General features: G+C 43.8%; 1 protein-coding gene across 3 annotated transcripts in view; it reads left to right on the top strand.

Moving 5' to 3' along the window:
- LOC124001287 (catenin alpha-2) overlaps nt 1–16,888 on the top strand; it is a 724,530-nt gene extending 707,642 nt beyond the window's left edge. For all 3 annotated transcript variants that reach the window (XM_046307950.1, XM_046307952.1, XM_046307951.1), the window contains exons 17-18: nt 12,185–12,319; nt 14,634–16,888. In XM_046307950.1, the coding sequence (XP_046163906.1) occupies nt 12,185–12,319; nt 14,634–14,921 (423 nt within the window). In that variant the 3' untranslated portion in view covers nt 14,922–16,888. The remainder of the gene's footprint in view (nt 1–12,184; nt 12,320–14,633) is intronic.
- Nucleotides 16,889–17,668: the final 780 nt, after the last annotated feature.

Below are 17,668 nucleotides of genomic sequence, written 5' to 3'. Positions count from 1 at the left end.
GTCAACCAATCAAACCTGTATCATTGGAATCAGCCGTGCTAGTTCTGAATACATCAAATCGGTGGCACTAGATGGGGCGATTCAAGCTGAGGTTTGGGACTCCGGCTCAGACCTGTCCAGGGCGTAGACGCTAGGGGAAGGAGTTACAATTAAACCGGGCCTATGCCTTCAGGCAAACTGGATGAGGTGTGGTATATACAGTATGGCCAACAGGGACTTGGCACCCTGTCCCCTATATAGTGCTCTCAAAAACAGTGCACTATGTAGGTAATATGGTGCCATTTGGAACACCGACTTGGTGTGTTTGTTTGTGGGCAGCAATGGATCAAGGCACAGTGGGCTGTCTTGGAGCAGTGCTGGTCATCCCAATGGGACTTCCTTGCTCTATGAGAGCAGAGAGGAGCAGGAAGCTAGGGGCTTTGTCTGTGTCTTTAGTCTAATTAGCGGCGCTGAGGCGTTGCAGCCATTCATTTTCAGATGAGTACCCTCTCCAAAACGCACTGACAGACTATTTTCAATATTGAATCAATCAATGCGGCTGCTCCTCCTGGCTGGGGAAGATAAGGGGAGAACGGGGTAGAGAGGTGTGTGTGTGTGTTTGTTAGATCTTAGTAGTGGCACTCCAGGTAACACATTATCTGCCTCTTCATTTTCTTTTTCTTTTTTTTACCCCTTTTTCTCCACAATTGTGTGGTGTCCAATTGGTAGTTACAGTCTTGTCTAATCACTGCAACTCCCGTACCCACTCGGGAGAGGTGAAGGTCGAGAGCCATATATCCTCTGAAACACAACCCAAACGAGCTGCATTGCTTCTTGACACAATGCACCAAACACTGTACACCTGGCGACCTGGTTAGCGTGCACTGCGCCCGGCCCGCCACAGGAATCGCTAGTGTGCAATGGGACAAGGACATCCGTGCCTTAGACCACTGCGCCACTCGGGAGGCCTGCCTCTTCATTTTAATCCGTCTCGAATAAGCTATGAGAATTAGCCTCATGTAGCCTCATGCACAAAGACTTGTTGATTCATTAGGACTCCGTGCTCTTCTTCCTGGTGCTGTTGTCATAACTACTGTGTGTTTTACTCAGGGAAAGCTGTGCTATCACAATCTGCCTGATGACATTCAAATGGTGGCACTTTATATCAGAGGATGACAGGCTGGAATAGAATAAATGGAATAGTAATAAACACATGGTTTCCTTGTGTTTGACACCATTTCATTCACTCCATATTATTAGCCGTTATCTCCTCACCAGTATCCTCTGTAGTGCAGTGTGTTTCTGAGCCTGGCATGAGTATTGTGTGTGTGTGTGTGTCATATTTGAAAAACAACATAGAGCTCCCGGCTATCGTGTGTTGTTGAACCGTAGCCACCGTTCACTCTGCAATCAGGGCTGGGTGGGAGTCAGGCGGTGAATATCTGTCATATAGCAAATCACTGGCAGCCTACCCTCGGACTGAATCAACACACGCTGAAACTGAGCAGGTGGCTTGCCATTTTTAATTCCGCCTTTAAACGATTCTTTGACTGGTGTTTGCTGAATATTCACAGCCTTCTGCTGCCCTCCTCCATTGCTAGATGAGTGTGCGTGTGAAATGGCACCCTATTTCTTATATACAGTGGTGTGCTACTTTGACTAGGTCTTTATGGGAGTCCATCAGGCTCTGTTCAAAAGTAGTGCACTATATAGGTGCCATTTTGGGTGCCATTTTGGATGAATTCTCATTCTGCAATGTGATGCTGCTCAAGGAGAGGGGCCTGATTTTCTCCCAATTTAAACAGGGATTTGTTTTAAGCTTATTTCGGTGAGGAGAAATGCGAAACACGTCATCCAGACACAACATACCGTAAATGGGTATTAAAATATTCAAACATTTTAAGAGTTTGCTTTTATCATCGAATAGAAAGACTATTTGATCTTGTATTTCTGTGGCAAGCCACTGTATTTTTAGATGTAATCTAATTCCAAAAAGGCTAATATTACCTACGACAAATAACTGTTGTACTTTTTATGCCTTATTTTTCAAGAGGACAATTATTTTGCATTCACACCTTGCCGAACCGTTAACCTGTGGCTGACAGACGCAGTCAGGCGTGTCAGGGAGATTGAGAAGCGTGTGTGTGTGTGTGTGTGTGTGTGTGTGTGTGTGTGTGTGTGTGTGTGTGTGTGTGTGTGTGTGTGTGTGTGTGTGTGTGTGTGTGTGTGTGTGTGTGTGTGTGTGTGTGTGTGTGTGTGTGTGTGTGTGTGTGTGAGTGTGTGTGTGTGCTTTGCGGTACTACAGTAGAACAGGTCTCTCAAGTAGCAACCCTTCTTGCAATGCTCCACATCAAACCCTATTAAAGAGCATGTTAAGAGCAGTCTGCCAGTCTGACTGTTCTGCAGATGGATGGGAGATTGAGGGGGAGGTGTGTGTTTGTGCCCAGTTATGTGTGTGTGTGTGAGAGAGAGAGAGGGGGGGGTGTAAGAGTCTTAAAGGGAAATTTCACTGCTGTTCTATTTCACTATATATGTCCATTAATGTGTTATTAACATATCATAATGTACAGTGGTTCCTTGCGGGCTGCTGCACGTTATTTAATTGTCATTGACATTTTTTCGACCACCAGAGGGCATCTTTGAGAAGCATTTGAAATTCTTTTATATTGGCATTAACAGAGAATTTAAAACTGTTTTTGTGATAACATAGTACATCGGATTGATTTTAATTAATGTGGCTTAATAAATTTGATTAATATTATGGTGTTTCTATTCTGAGAAAAACGAAACCCTCAGGGTTTCTGTTAGGATGGAATGGAACATATGGCGCTGTACAGCGTGACGGTCGGGAGTAGGCTACAGCATAAGAGGATTGGATTATTCTAAATTGTTTGCCTTCATAAGACAACTTTGTTCCAATATTACTGTAAATCGGTGATATTTATTACCATTTGTTATGGATCCATAACTAAATCAACATCTGCATTTTGAAAGAGTATTTTTAGCATTATTTTATTAACGAAAGCATGAAGATGCTGATGAAGAAATACATTACTGTACATGATATGCTTTTACATTCGGATAATAAAGCATTTAAAGCATTTTGAAGATATAAGCCACCTGCATTTGTTTTTAGGCTACTGTGCAGTCTGACAAGTAAACATAGCCTACAGTACATACTGTAATAAACAAGGGAAAGTGACTAATTCCTTGTGAATAATGAATAATAGTTTTTCCACTTTCCACTTGTTAAAGTTGATAAAGTGTTTTTAGCCACAATCGGCCCCAACCTCAAATAATACATTTGGGCACAGACTTCGGGCTAAAATGTTGAGGATTCGAAACATGCTCCCTGCTTGGCCTGGGCCAAAGACACGACAACTGAGAGAAAAAAACTTGCTAAATATCAATTTTCGTAAATGTACTTTATGATAAAAAAATATGCACAATCGTTTGTCATTAACTAACGTAATCCTCTGAATTATATATTTTTTTGGATTGACTCGTTATGACATTATTATTACTTACGTTTGCTTCCACCGTAATGTTTTGTCAGCCATCTTTCCTGAAGAAAGTCACCAGCGACAAGTGGCTCGATATGATTGATCATATAAAACCTTTGGACCCAAATGCATAATGAGTTCTCTAACTCCACCTTGTGGTGGTCTGGAGCAATGAAGCCATGACACTGGGTGCCTCCAAGTCCTGCAGGGTAAGCTCGCAACTTTTAAAGGAGGAACCACTGTATGTGTCATACATTTGGCTAGCTTGGCTTGTAGTGGTACTGGCAAGCTCTGATATTGGCCGAATCGATCACCAAATTGTACTGTACTGAATAACACGTGTACAACGAGAGTTAAATAGCTAGCTAGCTACCAACAGCAAAACAACTTCATGGTTTGTCTATCCCCCTGAGTCCTGGTCCAGCTGGTCAAAGCTACCTCCACTGCTTGCTGGTCTCACAATTATTTTTCTCACCGTCTCAATGTGTATTCCGGATAAAATAAATAGGACTGTATGTTCCTACAGTTGAAGTCGGACGTTTACATACACCTTAGCCAAATACATTTAAACTCAGTTTTTCACAATTCCTGATATTTAATCACAGTAAAAATTCCCTGTTTTAGGTCAGTTAGGACTCCAATGCCTTGACTTTGTTGTCCTTAAGCCATTTTGCTACAACTTTGTAAATATGCTTGGGTTCATTGTCCATTTGGAAGACCAGACTTGTGGAGGTCTACAATTTGTTTTCTGAGGTCTTGGCTGATTTCTTTTGATTTTCCCATGATGTCAAGCAAAGAGACACTGAGTTTGAAGGTAGGCATTGAAATACATCCACAGGTACACCTCCAAATGACTCAAATGATGTCAATTAGCCTATCAGAAGCTTCAAAAGCCATGACTTAATTTTCTGGAATTTACCAAGCTGTTTAAAGGCACAGTCAACTTAGTGTATGTAAACTTCTGACCCACTGTAATTGTGATACAGTGAATTATAAATGAAATTATCTGTCTTTAAACTATTGTTGGAAAAATGACTTGTTTCATGCACAAAGTAGATGTCCTAACAGACTTGCCAAAACTATAGTTTGTTAACAAGAAATGTGTGGAGTGGTTGAAAAACAAGCCAACCTAAGTGTAGGTAGACTTCCGACTTCAACTGTATGTAAAATAACATATTCTTGTAACGGCGTTCTTCGTTTGTCGAAAGAAAGTCGGATCGAAATGCAGCGTGGTGGTTACTCATGTCTTTAATGAAGGAAGAGCGATACATGAAATAACTATGCAAATGCAAAACAACAAAACGGAACGTGAAACCAAATTACAGCCTATCTGGTGACACTACACAGAGACAGGAACAATCACCCACGAAATACACAGTGAAACCCCGGCTACCAAAATACGGTTCCCAATCAGAGACAACGAGAATCACCTGACTCTGATTGAGAACCGCCTCAGGCAGCCAAGCCTATACAACACCCCTACTCAGCCGCAATCCCAAATACTACAAACCCCAATACGAAAATACAATATATAAACCCATGTCACACCCTGGCCTGACCAAATATATAACGAAAACACAAAATCCAATGACCAAGGCGTGACAGAACCCCCCCCTAAGGTGCGGACTCCCGGACGCACCTCAAAACCATAGGGAGGGTCCGGGTGGGTGTCTGTCCATGGTGGCGGTTCCGGCTCGAGACGTGGACCCTACTCCATAAATGTCCTAGTTCCTCCCCTTCGCGTCCTGGGATAATCCACCCTCGCCGCCGACCATGGCCTAATAGTCCTCACCCAGAACCCCACTGAACTGAGGAGCAGCTTGTGACTGAGGGGCAGCTCGGGACTGAGGGGCAGCTCGGGACTGAGGGGCAGCTCGGGACTGAGGGGCAGCTCGGGACTGAGGGGCAGCTCGGAACTGAGGGGCAGCCCAGTACTGAGAGAAATCCCAGTACTGAGAGGAAGCCCAGTACTGAGATGAAGCTCAGGTAGGTAGTAGGCTCCGGTAGATCCTGGCTGGCTGGCAGATCTGGAAGATTCAGGTTGACTAGCAGATCTGGAAGATTCTGGTTGACTGGCAGATCTGGTAGAATCTGGTTGACTGGCAGCTCTAGAAGATCATGGCTGACTGGCAGATCTAGCTGCTCTATGCAGACTGGCAGATCTGGAAGAGACTGGTTGACTGGCAGATCTGGAAGAATCTGGTTGACTGGCAGATCTAGAAGATCATGGCTGACTGGCGGATCGAGCTTCTCAGTGCAGGCTGACAGCTCCTTGCAGACTGACAGCTCTGACTGCTCAATGCAGGCTGACAGCACCCTGCAGACTGGCTGCTCCTTGCAGACTGGCTGCTCCTTGCAGACTGGCTGCTCCTTGCAGACTGACAGCTCCTTGCAGACTGACAGCTCCTTGCAGACTGGCAGCTCTTTGCAGACTGGCAGCTCTGGCTGCTTTATGCAGACTGACAGCTCTGGCTGCTTCATACAGACTGACAGCTCTGACTGCTCCATGCAATTCTTTTATTTTTTTAAATACAGCTCTTCTTGGAAAGCGGAATCAGAAGCAGCCATTGTAGCTAACTATTTAGTAATCTTAGGCATTGCACAGTAACATAGCTCCGGTGAACCTGCGAACTATTACAGTACCTCACCCTTTTTGAAAAGCCTGCCTTAGAGGGTGGGAACAAGGAAATATGCCTCTCAGATAGAAACATCATTGAGACTAATCCAATGGCTCTATTTCGCAAAGACAACCATATCATCTCGCTGCTAGCTTTGTACAATAATTGCTACAAAACATGACTCATTCATTATTTGATAAGACACAGACAACAGGCTCAACCAACCAATGACGACATTACCTGAACTCTCCCAACTATAGTGCATAATTATGTTTGAAACACCTTTCATCACTCATAATTATTAAGTAGACTGGAAGAACACCCAAATAGCGTTGAAATCTCCCTTTAAATATTCTGCTAAGAGCAGCACCTGACATGGAATGACCCCTAGAGGCAGCTCGCTCCATTTCACCACAGAGTAAGGAGTCGGATGGACCGGGCCTCTTTCTCCTCTCCCTCTTATCCTCAACTCTCACTATTCTTCTTCTTTTGCTGTCATCTCTTTCTAGTCTTCATCTGCGTATTTCTCTCTCTCTCGTTCTCTCACTCTTTACTCTCTCTGTCTTCTAACCCCTCTATCTTGTTCTCTCTCTTTCTTCCTCCCTTGAGGGTTTTCTTAAAACATAAAGCCCACTGCGTCCAGCAGCTCTGGCCTATGCGTAGTCCAGGGAAACTTGACAAACGTTCTACCTTCTGGGAAGCCGCTGTGCTACTTCCTACCATAGAGATGGGAGGACAATGATTGTATCCAAAATGTAACCCTAATCCCTATTTAGTGCACTACATTCGACTAGGGCCCATAGGGTTATGGTCAAAGTAAGGGAACTATATATAGGGAATAGGGTGCCATTTGTGAAGCATCCAGAATCATGGGCAGAGCTCTTGTTTTTATCTACAAACCTGATTAAAAATGGAACAAGCCATCAATATAGAGGTGTGATTTAGTGTGTGTGTGTGTGTGTGTGTGTGTGTGTGTGTGTGTGTGTGTGTGTGTGTGTGTGTGTGTGTGTGTGTGTGTGTGTGTGTGTGTGTGTGTGTGTGTGTGTGTGTTGTGTGTGTGTGTGTGTGTGTGTGTGTGTGTGTGTGTGTGTCTGACAGAGCTTTGGCCCCTGGTTTAATAACATATGTCTTGCTGCTGAGTCACCCATGCAGAGCAGCTGATTAATTTCAGGTCCAATTATGCAAAAACAAAATGGCTTCTTCCTCCCTCTTGAAAGTTTTCCACTAGCCTTGAATCCAAATTGAATACCGCGCCATTGATCAGTTTAGTTTCCAAGCTAGAATTCCACTCTGACTAGAGAAGGATGAAGAGAGGAATTCTAGCCGGCAATAGAAACTGAATATCGCTTGGTTTCACTACGTTCAGTTTGGATTCCAGGCTAGAATTACTCTTTGTTAGGAAGGTTTGGAAAGAGAGAAATTCCTTCCTGAAACCCAAACTAAATATCACTGTTTCACAATATTGAGTTTGGATTCCAGGCTGGAATTCGTCCTCCCCAGTCAGTGGCAGGAAAGAGTGAGTGAGTGAGTGAGTGAGTGAGTGAGTGAGTGAGTGAGTGAGTGAGTGAGTGAGTGAGTGGGAGTGAGTAAGAGGGAGTGAGTGAGTGAGTAAGAGGGAGGGAGAGAATGAAGCTGCCTGCTTTCCTTGGCGGCCTTGGCAAGGTAATGGTCCGTACTGTTTATTTACATCAGGAGGGAATCTGCTGGGGAGGCGGCCTATTAGTCAGGGAACCATATTGTCATCTGCCTGCCTGAACCGGGCTGGCCAGGAGCAGAGAGAAACTCGTGGGTTTCTGGTGTGATGGGAGAAAGGTGTGTGTGTGTGTGTGCGTGTGCGTGCGTTGGGTGGAATTTGTGGTAATGCTAGCCGGTGGTGGTAGGTGCAGTAATCATGTCCTCGGAGCTGCTCCCACTGTCTGCCTCACTGGCAGCACTGCATGAACACAGCTTTAAGGGGACATTACTGCGTGTGTGTTTGATGATCCACTGTGTTTGTTGAAGCTGAACCGCCTGAGATAATTCAAGTAACCGTTCAATGAAAATAACCATTTTAAAAGCTCATTCTGTGTGATCATAACCAAATAATGTTGATGACTTATCCAACATGTAGTTGTGGCCAAAGCATATTAGAGAAGAAAAAAGAAATCCACTGTAAAATTCCATCTTCAACTTGTTTTTGAACAGTTTTAAAAAGCTCTTGAAATTTGCTTGGATAATGGCATCATCCTCTTGGCCGAGACATGCCTGTGTGTAATTGGTCCAGCAGTTTTTTCCAAATTCTCTGGTGGAGAGACGTGGCCGTGTCCAAAACCCCACCCGTACAACATACTTAGTATTCCGTTTATGTACTCATTGTCGCATAGTATTTAGCATGTACCGTTTAGTAAAACGTATGCACTAGGCCACGGCCGCAACGCAGTAGCAGGTGTGTATGTGGGTTTTTCTAAATTCAACAGACATGCATCACACTAACCAGCCTGATAATAGCTCATTTTCAATTTGATTAATTTATCTAATCTCAAGCTGGTTGTAGGCAGACAATCACATTCAACCTTAGCCAATATAGCCCATCTATCCTATTTACAAAGGACTGAAGACAGAAACATATCATTTTGCTCCATTTTAACATATTTATTAGTAAAAACCAAAGTTCTTAAACATATGTAAATTAAATCACATAGACTAGTACATATACCAAAACAGTTCAAACATTTAAATGAAAAGGCTACTGCACAGAAACGTGGACAGTCAGGTGCATCGCAAATTCAGAACCCAATACATTTAAAAAACTGATCATTGGGAATGAGATCAGAATGACTGCTAAGGCTTGAATCGTACATTTAAATCATTACATGGGGATTCTAGCCTACAAAACTAAAACAATATGTTCAAATCAAAAGGCCTGATTAACATCAATAAACGCAGCCACATCCTGAGTCCCCCGGAAATTAAAAGCTGGTTTTAGTATGTATTTCAAAAGCTCTGCCAAAGGCCAAGAGAACAAGAAACCTTATTTAATGAGAACGTATTTTTCAAAGATGTAGCCTACGATGCAATACCTACGATGCAGGACTCCTTGTATATGGCCTCGTTATTGTTGTTTTTTGTTGGGAAAGGGCTCGTGGTAAGTAATGGTAAGTGAACTTTTTACAGTAAAGTCTACAACAGTTGTATTTGGTGCACGCAACAAATACAATTGAATTTGATGATTTGCTTGATGATGATTTGTGATTATTTGCTTTACTTTGAAGTACACTGAACGAAAATATAATACGCAACATGGAACAATTACAGGTCATATAAAGAAATCAGTCTATTGAAATAGGTTTATTAGGCTCTAATCTATGGATTTCACATGACTGGTAATAAAAATATGCGTCTGTTGATTAGAGATAGCTTTTTTTTTAAAAGTAGGGGGTATTTATCAGAAAACCAGTCAGTATCTGATGTGACCACCATTTTCCTCATGCAGCGCGCGACACATCTCCATTGCATTGATCAGGCTGTTGATTGTGGCCTGTGAAATGATATTGCACTCCCCTTCAATGGCTGTGCGGAGTTGCTGGATATTGGCGGGAACTGGAATAGCCGTACATGTCGATCCAGAGCATCCCAAACATGCTCAATGGTTGACATGTCTGGTGAGTATGCAGGCCATGGATGAACTGGAACATTTTCAGCTTCCAGGAATTGTGTACAGATCCTTGCGACATGGGGCCGTGCATTATCATGCTGAAACACGAGGTGATGGTGGCGGATGAATGGCACGACAATGGGTCTCGGGATCTCATCACGTTATCTCTGTGCATTACAATTTCCATCAATAAAATGCAATTGTGTTCGTTGTCCATAGCTTATGTCTGCCCATACCATAACCCCACCATTGGGCACTCCCACTCCCACTGCTCACACCGTTGACATCAGCAAACCGCTCTCCCACAGTTGGGGGCCAGTTGAACGTACTGTCAAATTCTCTAAAACAACATTGGAGGAGGCTTATGGTAGAGAAATGAACATACAATTCTCTGGCAACAACTCTGGATATTCCTGCAGTCAGCATGCCAATTGCATGCTCCCTCAATCTGTGGCATTGTGTGTGATAAAACTGCACATTTTAGGGTGTCCTTTTATTGTACCCAACACAAGGTGGACCTGTGTAATCATCATTCAGTTTAATCATCTTTTTGATATGCCACACCTGTCAGGTGGATGGATTATCTTGGCAAAGAGGAAATGCTCACTAATAGGGTTGTAAACAAATTTGTGCACAAAATTTGAGAGATATCGGCTTTTTGTGAGGAGAGAACATTTCTGGAATCTTTAATGTCTTTCATCTTTAATTTCAACACTTTACATGTCGTGTTTATATTTTTGTTCAGTGTATAACGTGAACAAAAGTGCATCCCAAATTGCACCCTATTCCCTATACAGTGCACTACTATTGACCAGAGCCCTGGTTATAAGTAGTGCACTTAGTGTCCTATGCAGGGAATGTGGTGCCGTTTGAGACACAGAGCATTTATTTGTTACAGGATGACTGTGCATCTGTGACTATTTAGATGTATTTATTTTTTTTACACCCAATTTCATGGTATCCAATTGGTAGTTACAGTCTTGCCTCATTGCTGCCACTCGGGAGAGGTGAAGGTTGAGAGCCATGCATCCTCCAAAACACAACCCAACCAAGCCACACTGCTTCTTGACACAATGGCCACTTAACCCCCAGCCACACCAATGTGTCGGAGGAAACACTGTACACCTGGCGACCGTGTCAGCATGCACTGCGCCCGGTCCGCCACAGGAGTTGTCAAGAAATCCCTGTCAGCCAAACACTCCCCTAACCCGGACAACGCTGGGCCAATTGTGTTCCACCCCATGGGCTCTCCTGGTTGCAGCCGGCTGCGACAGAGCCTGGATTCAAACCCATAATCTCTAGTGGCACAGCTAGTACTGTGATGCAGTGCCTTAGACCACTGCGCCACTCGGGAGGCATCTGTGACCATTAATGCTCCAAAACGAGTACTTCGAGTCCATCGATACTAGTCTGCCTCACACCCTTACTTACTTACTCAGTGTAGGCGAACAAGCACACTAAAGCACAATTAAACTGTTAAAAAAAACAAGTGTGGAAATGATAACACATTGGAACAATCTAAGCACAGCATTCGCCATTTGCCACTTGAGGGGAATAGGTAGAGATGGGTCGTGTTCATGAAGAAAATGGAACAAAACAGGGAGGGACTACTGAATAAGAAATGCAAATGTTCCATCATCTGTTGCAAAATGTTTGAAAACGTTGCATGCCCTAATTAACATGGTCCCTTAGCTAGCTCGTGCAGCCCCTTAACTTGGCTGTCCCAATCTATCCCAGCCCCCCTAAAGACAAGGAAGTGAGCCCTGTGTGAATTCCTCGCTTCCCTTCGACTCTAGACGAGCTGCCTGAATGTTCTAGTTAGGACCATTTACTATTAATGGTTGGGAAAAAGGTTCCTGTAGAAAACGGTGCCCGGGAGCGTTTTTAAAGCAAAGTAGCGAACGCACTGTTCTTTCTTTACCCACCAGGAAACTTGTGGTCCGTAGCAAGTTTTCGCAGCATGACGTCCAGAATATATTACAGCTACTTTGTGTGCATTGTGGGACTGAAAAGTCTCTGTCCCGCTCCCTCTCTGTGGCTCAAATGGCACCCAATTCCCAAAAGGTCCTGTGGGATCTGGTATAAAGAAGTGCACTAAATAGTGAATATGGTGCCATTAGGGATACAGATTTTTCTCTCTGGTGTTGTTTTTACCTCAGTATATACTAGAGGTAGTAGACTCATATGGCTTCTCATAATAGAGGGCCTGAAAAGGACTTACTAATTGACTATTCGGACACTGCTATTTCGATGATTGGTTGTTTTTCTCCTGTAGGAATGAATACAGTAGAGAAATGACATGCCATTAGGAGAAAAAAATGAGCACAACCGTTTTATAACCTAGTTCTGACGTATAAGATTATTTCTTAACCCGGCTTTGAAACTCATTTTTAAGCTATTTTCCCTGTTTTTAAACTAATTTTATCTTCATGTTTGTATGCATGTCTCAGTGCCCTGACTCGGCTTGCAAGCAGGACCTGCTGGCCTACCTGCAGAGAATCGCCCTGTACTGCCACCAGCTCAACATCTGTAGCAAGGTCAAGGCCGAGGTCCAGAACCTGGGAGGAGAGCTCATCGTCTCTGGGGTAAGTCTCTCCACACAACACCCTCACATGGTACAGTCCAAGGCCCAGGGTCTCTGTCAATATTTGTATTCAAGCACTGGTGAGCAGCAATATTCTGTGTATGGGCCTCATTCCTTTATCTCAGTAGTTAAAGGGACCTTCCCTAGGATTCCTCCCTCCTGGTTTCTTCCAATTCCTCTCAAAGAGCATCGGAGGAGGAGTTCTGAGGGAGAAACTTGGATCCTCTCCTCCAATGCGCTTTGAGAGGAATTGAGGAAACAATCACAGGATTTGAAAGCGAATAATATTTTCTGGGGGATTTCCCAGTTGTCTTGAAAGCACCATGACCATCAGAAGCATGTACCATCAGTCCAGTCGGCTGGAGTGGGGCAAAGCACGAAGCCATTGGACTCAGCAGCAGTGGAAACACGTTCTCTGTAGTGATGAATCACGCTTCACCATCTGGCAGTCCGACGGATGAATCTGAGTTTGGCGGATGCCAGGAGAACACTACCTGTCCAAATGCATAGTGCTACCTGTAAAGTTTGGTGGATGAGGAATAATGGTCTGGGGCTGTTTTTCATGGTTTGGGCTAGGTCCCTTAGTTCCAGTGAAGGGAAATCTTAATGCTACAGCATACAGTACAATAACATTCTAGACGATTCTGTGCTTCCAACGTTGTGTCAACAATTTGGGGAAGGCCCTTTCCTGTTTCCGCATGACAATGCCCCCGTGCACAAAGCAAGGACCATACAGAAATGGTTTGTCGAGATCGGTGTGGAAGAACTTGTCTGGCCTGCACAGAGCCCTGACCTCAACTCCATCGAACATCTTTGGGATGAATTGGAATACCACCTGCAAGCCAGGCCTCAGTTAATGCTCTTGTGGCTGAATGGAAGTCCCATACGTAGAATGTATGCACACATGACTGTAAGTCGCTTTGGATAAAAGCGTCTGCTAAATGGCATATATTATTATTATTATTATTATTGGAAAGACTTCCTAGAAAAGTGGAGGCTGTTTTAGCAGCAAAGGGGCGACCAACTCTACATGATTTTGGAATTAAATGTTCGACGAGAAACTGCCCACATACACAACATGCACTCCTCTCGATCATTGTCTGGCAAAACTCTTGTTCTCTCTTCACCTTCGCAGTGCCAGCCCCAACCCAGGGAGTCATCAACACAACTGACAATTAAGCATTGAAAAACATTGCCCTTGCTACACGACGCCCACTTTTTTTCCAGACACTTCTTAATTAGCAGTTGGTGGAGGTCAGGTGCACCTCTCTCCCTGCGTTTTGTTTGGCTGGCATTTAGAGGCTGCGGCCAGCCCCCCTACCCCCTTGCCCTCCCACCCCGAGAAGGGAGTCAACCGCTAGATTTAATTGGCTCCGAACTCCAGCTGGTCACTATAAAAAGGTTAGCAGCACGGTGGGTGCCCCCGATACCCCCGAATTATGCTTTAATTACCCAGTTATATACAGTAATTTAGTCCCAACAGGATGAGCTGAAACTCTATGGGCACTGTGTTCACTATAACAGGCTCTGGTCAAAGGTAGTGCGCTATAGAGGCCATAGGGTGCCATTTGTGACGCAGGCGTACTCTTTTGGACACCCGCTTTCTCTTAATGAGGCTGTCATATCAGAGATGTGTTGGAGGTAGAGCGGTCACTCTGAGCCTGTCTAGCTACTCAGGGCTCTGATAAGATGAGTGTGGGACCTTCTATCGCCCTGCGGGGGAGACCAGAGAGAGGAGAGAGCTCACCTCTGTACTGTAAGAACTGTTCGCTTGATAAAGCCTTCTTCAGTGAGAGCTCTTTGCCGCAGGCAGTTCTTGTTATCTTGCAGTGTGACATGGAAGTCTAGAAGACCATCTGTCTAAGAAAGGGATGTGTCACAATACTCTTTCTTTGAAGAAACAACAGATAGTATTAATGCTTACACCTGCCCAATATATCTGCTTCATTGAAGTCCTGAAGGATATCCAATTGGTTGGATTATTGCTTACACCTGTCCAATCACTTAGATCTTCCTTCTCCCCTCTCCTTCTTCTCACCTCTTCCTCCCTTCTCTTCTCACCTCTCCCCCTCCTCATGGGGTTTACAGAATGTTTTATGTGCAGTTGATGATGCAGGTTTGCAGTTGACCTAAAAAATTGCTTCTATTGCTGGTGTTATACAGTTAATATATGTGATGTTTAATATGTCCATTTAACTACAATGTTGTTACTACAGGTAATACTATGTAGTGAAATAGGTATAAGGGCAACGTTAATAATATAGTGTTATTATAAAGATCCGAACATCTAAGATGTCCTCTGTCTCTCCCCGTAGCTGGACAGCGCCACCTCCCTGATCCAGGCGGCCAAGAACCTGATGAACGCTGTGGTGCTCACAGTCAAGGCCAGCTACGTGGCGTCCACCAAGTACGCCAAGGTGTACGGCGCCGCCGCCGTCAACTCGCCTGTGGTCAGCTGGCGCATGAAGGCGCCCGAGAAGAAGCCCTTGGTGAAGCGGGAGAAGCCCGAGGAGTGTCAGACGCGCGTTCGACGGGGCTCGCAGAAGAAGCACATCTCGCCCGTCCAGGCCCTCAGCGAGTTCAAGGCCATGGACTCCTTCTAAAGATGTCCGCCGCCACGACGTATGTCACTGGAACCAAGAAAAACAGCACCGACAACGAGAAGTTTAAGGAAACTCCCATCTTTCTTTGTGTTAATTTGTTTCTTTCGGGTGAGAGGAGTTACGCTGATAATAACAACGCCTCCTTTCCCCCTTTTTGAGTGAAGGGTCGATGGAGAAAAAACCTGCCTGGAGGACTTTGCTAACCCGCCACCTGTACTGAACTACAGCTCCCATGAACACTTTGGGCTTCTCGGCCAATGGGGAGCCAGCGCGCTCCCACCCATATTTATTACTATTATAACTACTGTAGCTTAACCGTGTGAGAGCCAAATGTGTGACACTAAAAACAAAAACTTACTCAAAAAAGGGAGATGAAAAGTTCAACATATCAGAAGAGCAGCACCTAAAATGACTAAATGGCCATCAATATTATTGCTATATCATTACTATCGTGGTACTGCCTGGCTGCTCGTACACACATTAACTGCCTGAATGGAAATGATGAATGGCACAGTAGTGAAATCTCTGTAATAAGAGGATTGATCTATCGAGGGTGATAAACTTTGGGCGGCATTTTCGTGGTGCAAAAAGAGCACAGGTTTGTGCAAAAATGACTGTCAACCTCTATATACATCAGGCAGGGAAACTTCACTTGAAACTTTTCATCAACAATGTGCATTTATAAGGAGGCAACTGAACTAGAGTTTAGTTTACTGAGTAATGCATGAAGTCACCTCCTCATAACACATCGATGAAACGCTTCAACTTAAAACCACACTGCCTGATTATGAAGAGGTTTACAGTATTTCCCCCACAGATTCTGTTGCTTTTGTTTTTGTACAACACAAATGTCAATAATCCCATCCGAACTTAATATCTTGTATTTTTCCCCGGTTTCAACGTTACCTTACCTGTAGAGCTAGGAATAACTTATGTTTAAGGTAACTGAAAGTGTTTGGCATCCAAGTCATTTGTTTCTTTGTTCCTTCCTGACCCGGTGTTCCTGAACGATGCACACACTTCATGGTCCTACGGTATTGCCTTTTTAAAAATCCATTTCTCATGATGATATCACTAACTGTATCGCAGCCTGATTGGATTATTGTGTAGAGTGTAATAGTAGACATGGAGAGGTATGACTAGTTGTGGTTTCCTCAGAGAATATTTGGCTGCGTTTAGACAAGGCAGTCCAATAATGATATATATTTTTTTTACTAATTTGTCTTTTAATCAATCTGTTCAGCTCTGAAAAAGATCTGATGTGATTGGTCAAAAGTTAAATTACTGGAGAAAAATACCAGAATTGGGGTGCCTGTCTAAATGAAGCCATAGAGTCCTACAAACATACATACATTCAGGTAACTGCCAAAATAATGGAAACACTTGAGTAAATGAGGGATATAAAGTTAATTCAAAGGAGGTGCTTCCACACAGGTGTAGTTCCTGAGATAATTAATCAATTAACATCCCAGCAGGGTTATGTATAAAAATGTTGGGCAGGACATTATTTGGGCTACCATGGCCCCCCATAGGATGACAATGCCATCCACACGGCATGAATGGCCATGGAATGGTTTGATGAGCATGAAAACGATGTTAACCATCTGTCACCAGATCTCAACCCAATTGAACACTGATGGGAGATTCTGGAGCAGCGCCTGGGACAGAGGTTTCCACCACCAACAACAAAACGCCAAATGATGGAATTGGGTTGCATCCCTCTAATCGAGTTCCAGACACAGAATCTATTCTAATTGAATTTGTTCTGGCTCGTGGTGGCCCAACGCCCAATTAAAACACTTCCTGTTGGTGTTTCCATTATATTGACAGTGACCTGTACATACTTACATACAGTTGAAGTCGGAAGTTTACATACACCTTAGCCAAATACATTTCAACTCAGTTTTTCACAATTCCTGACATTTAATCCTAGTAAAAGTTCCCTGTTTTAGGTCAGTTAGGATCACCACTTTATTTTAAGAACGTGAAATGACAGAATAATAGTATAGAGAATGATTTAGTTCAGCTTTTATTTCTTTCATCACATTTCCAGTGGGTCAGAAGTTTAGTATTTGGTAGCATTGCCTTTAAATGGTTTAACTTGGGTAAAATGTTTTGGGTGGCCTTCCACAAGCTTCCCACAATAAGTTTGGTGAATTATGGCCCATTCCCCCCGCCGACAGAGCTGGTGTAACTGAGTCAGGTTTTCTAGGCCTCCTTCCTCACACATGCTTTTTCAGTTCTGCCCACAATTTTACTAATGGATTGAGGTGAGGGCTTTGATGGCCACTCCAATAGCTTGACTTTGTTGTCCTTAAGCCATTTTACCACAACTTTAGAAGTATGCTTGGGGTCATTGTCCATTTGGAAGAACCATTTGCGATCAAGCTTTAACTTCCAGACTGATGTCTTGAGATTTTGCTTCAATATATCCACATAATTTTCCTCCCTCATAAAGCCATCTATTTTGTGAAGTGCACCAGTCCCTCTTGCAGCAAAGCATCCCCACAACATGATGCTGCCACCACCGTGTGTCATGGTTGGAATGATGTTCTTCAGCTTGCAAGCATCCACCTTTTTTTCTCCAAACATAACAATGGTCATTATGGCCAAACAGTTCCATTTTTGTTGCATCAGACCAGAGGACAATTCTCCAAAAAGTAAGATCTTTGTCCCCATGTGCAGTTGCAAACCATAGTCTGGCTTTTTTATGGCGGTTTCTGGCTTCTTCCTTGTTGAGCAGGTTG

The sequence above is a fragment of the Oncorhynchus gorbuscha genome, linkage group LG17 (assembly GCF_021184085.1).
Source record: "Oncorhynchus gorbuscha isolate QuinsamMale2020 ecotype Even-year linkage group LG17, OgorEven_v1.0, whole genome shotgun sequence".
In the NCBI taxonomy this organism is placed as follows: domain Eukaryota; kingdom Metazoa; phylum Chordata; class Actinopteri; order Salmoniformes; family Salmonidae; genus Oncorhynchus; species Oncorhynchus gorbuscha.
The sequence above is the reverse complement of the archived record's forward strand: the minus strand, read 5'-3'. Positions and strand labels throughout refer to the sequence as shown.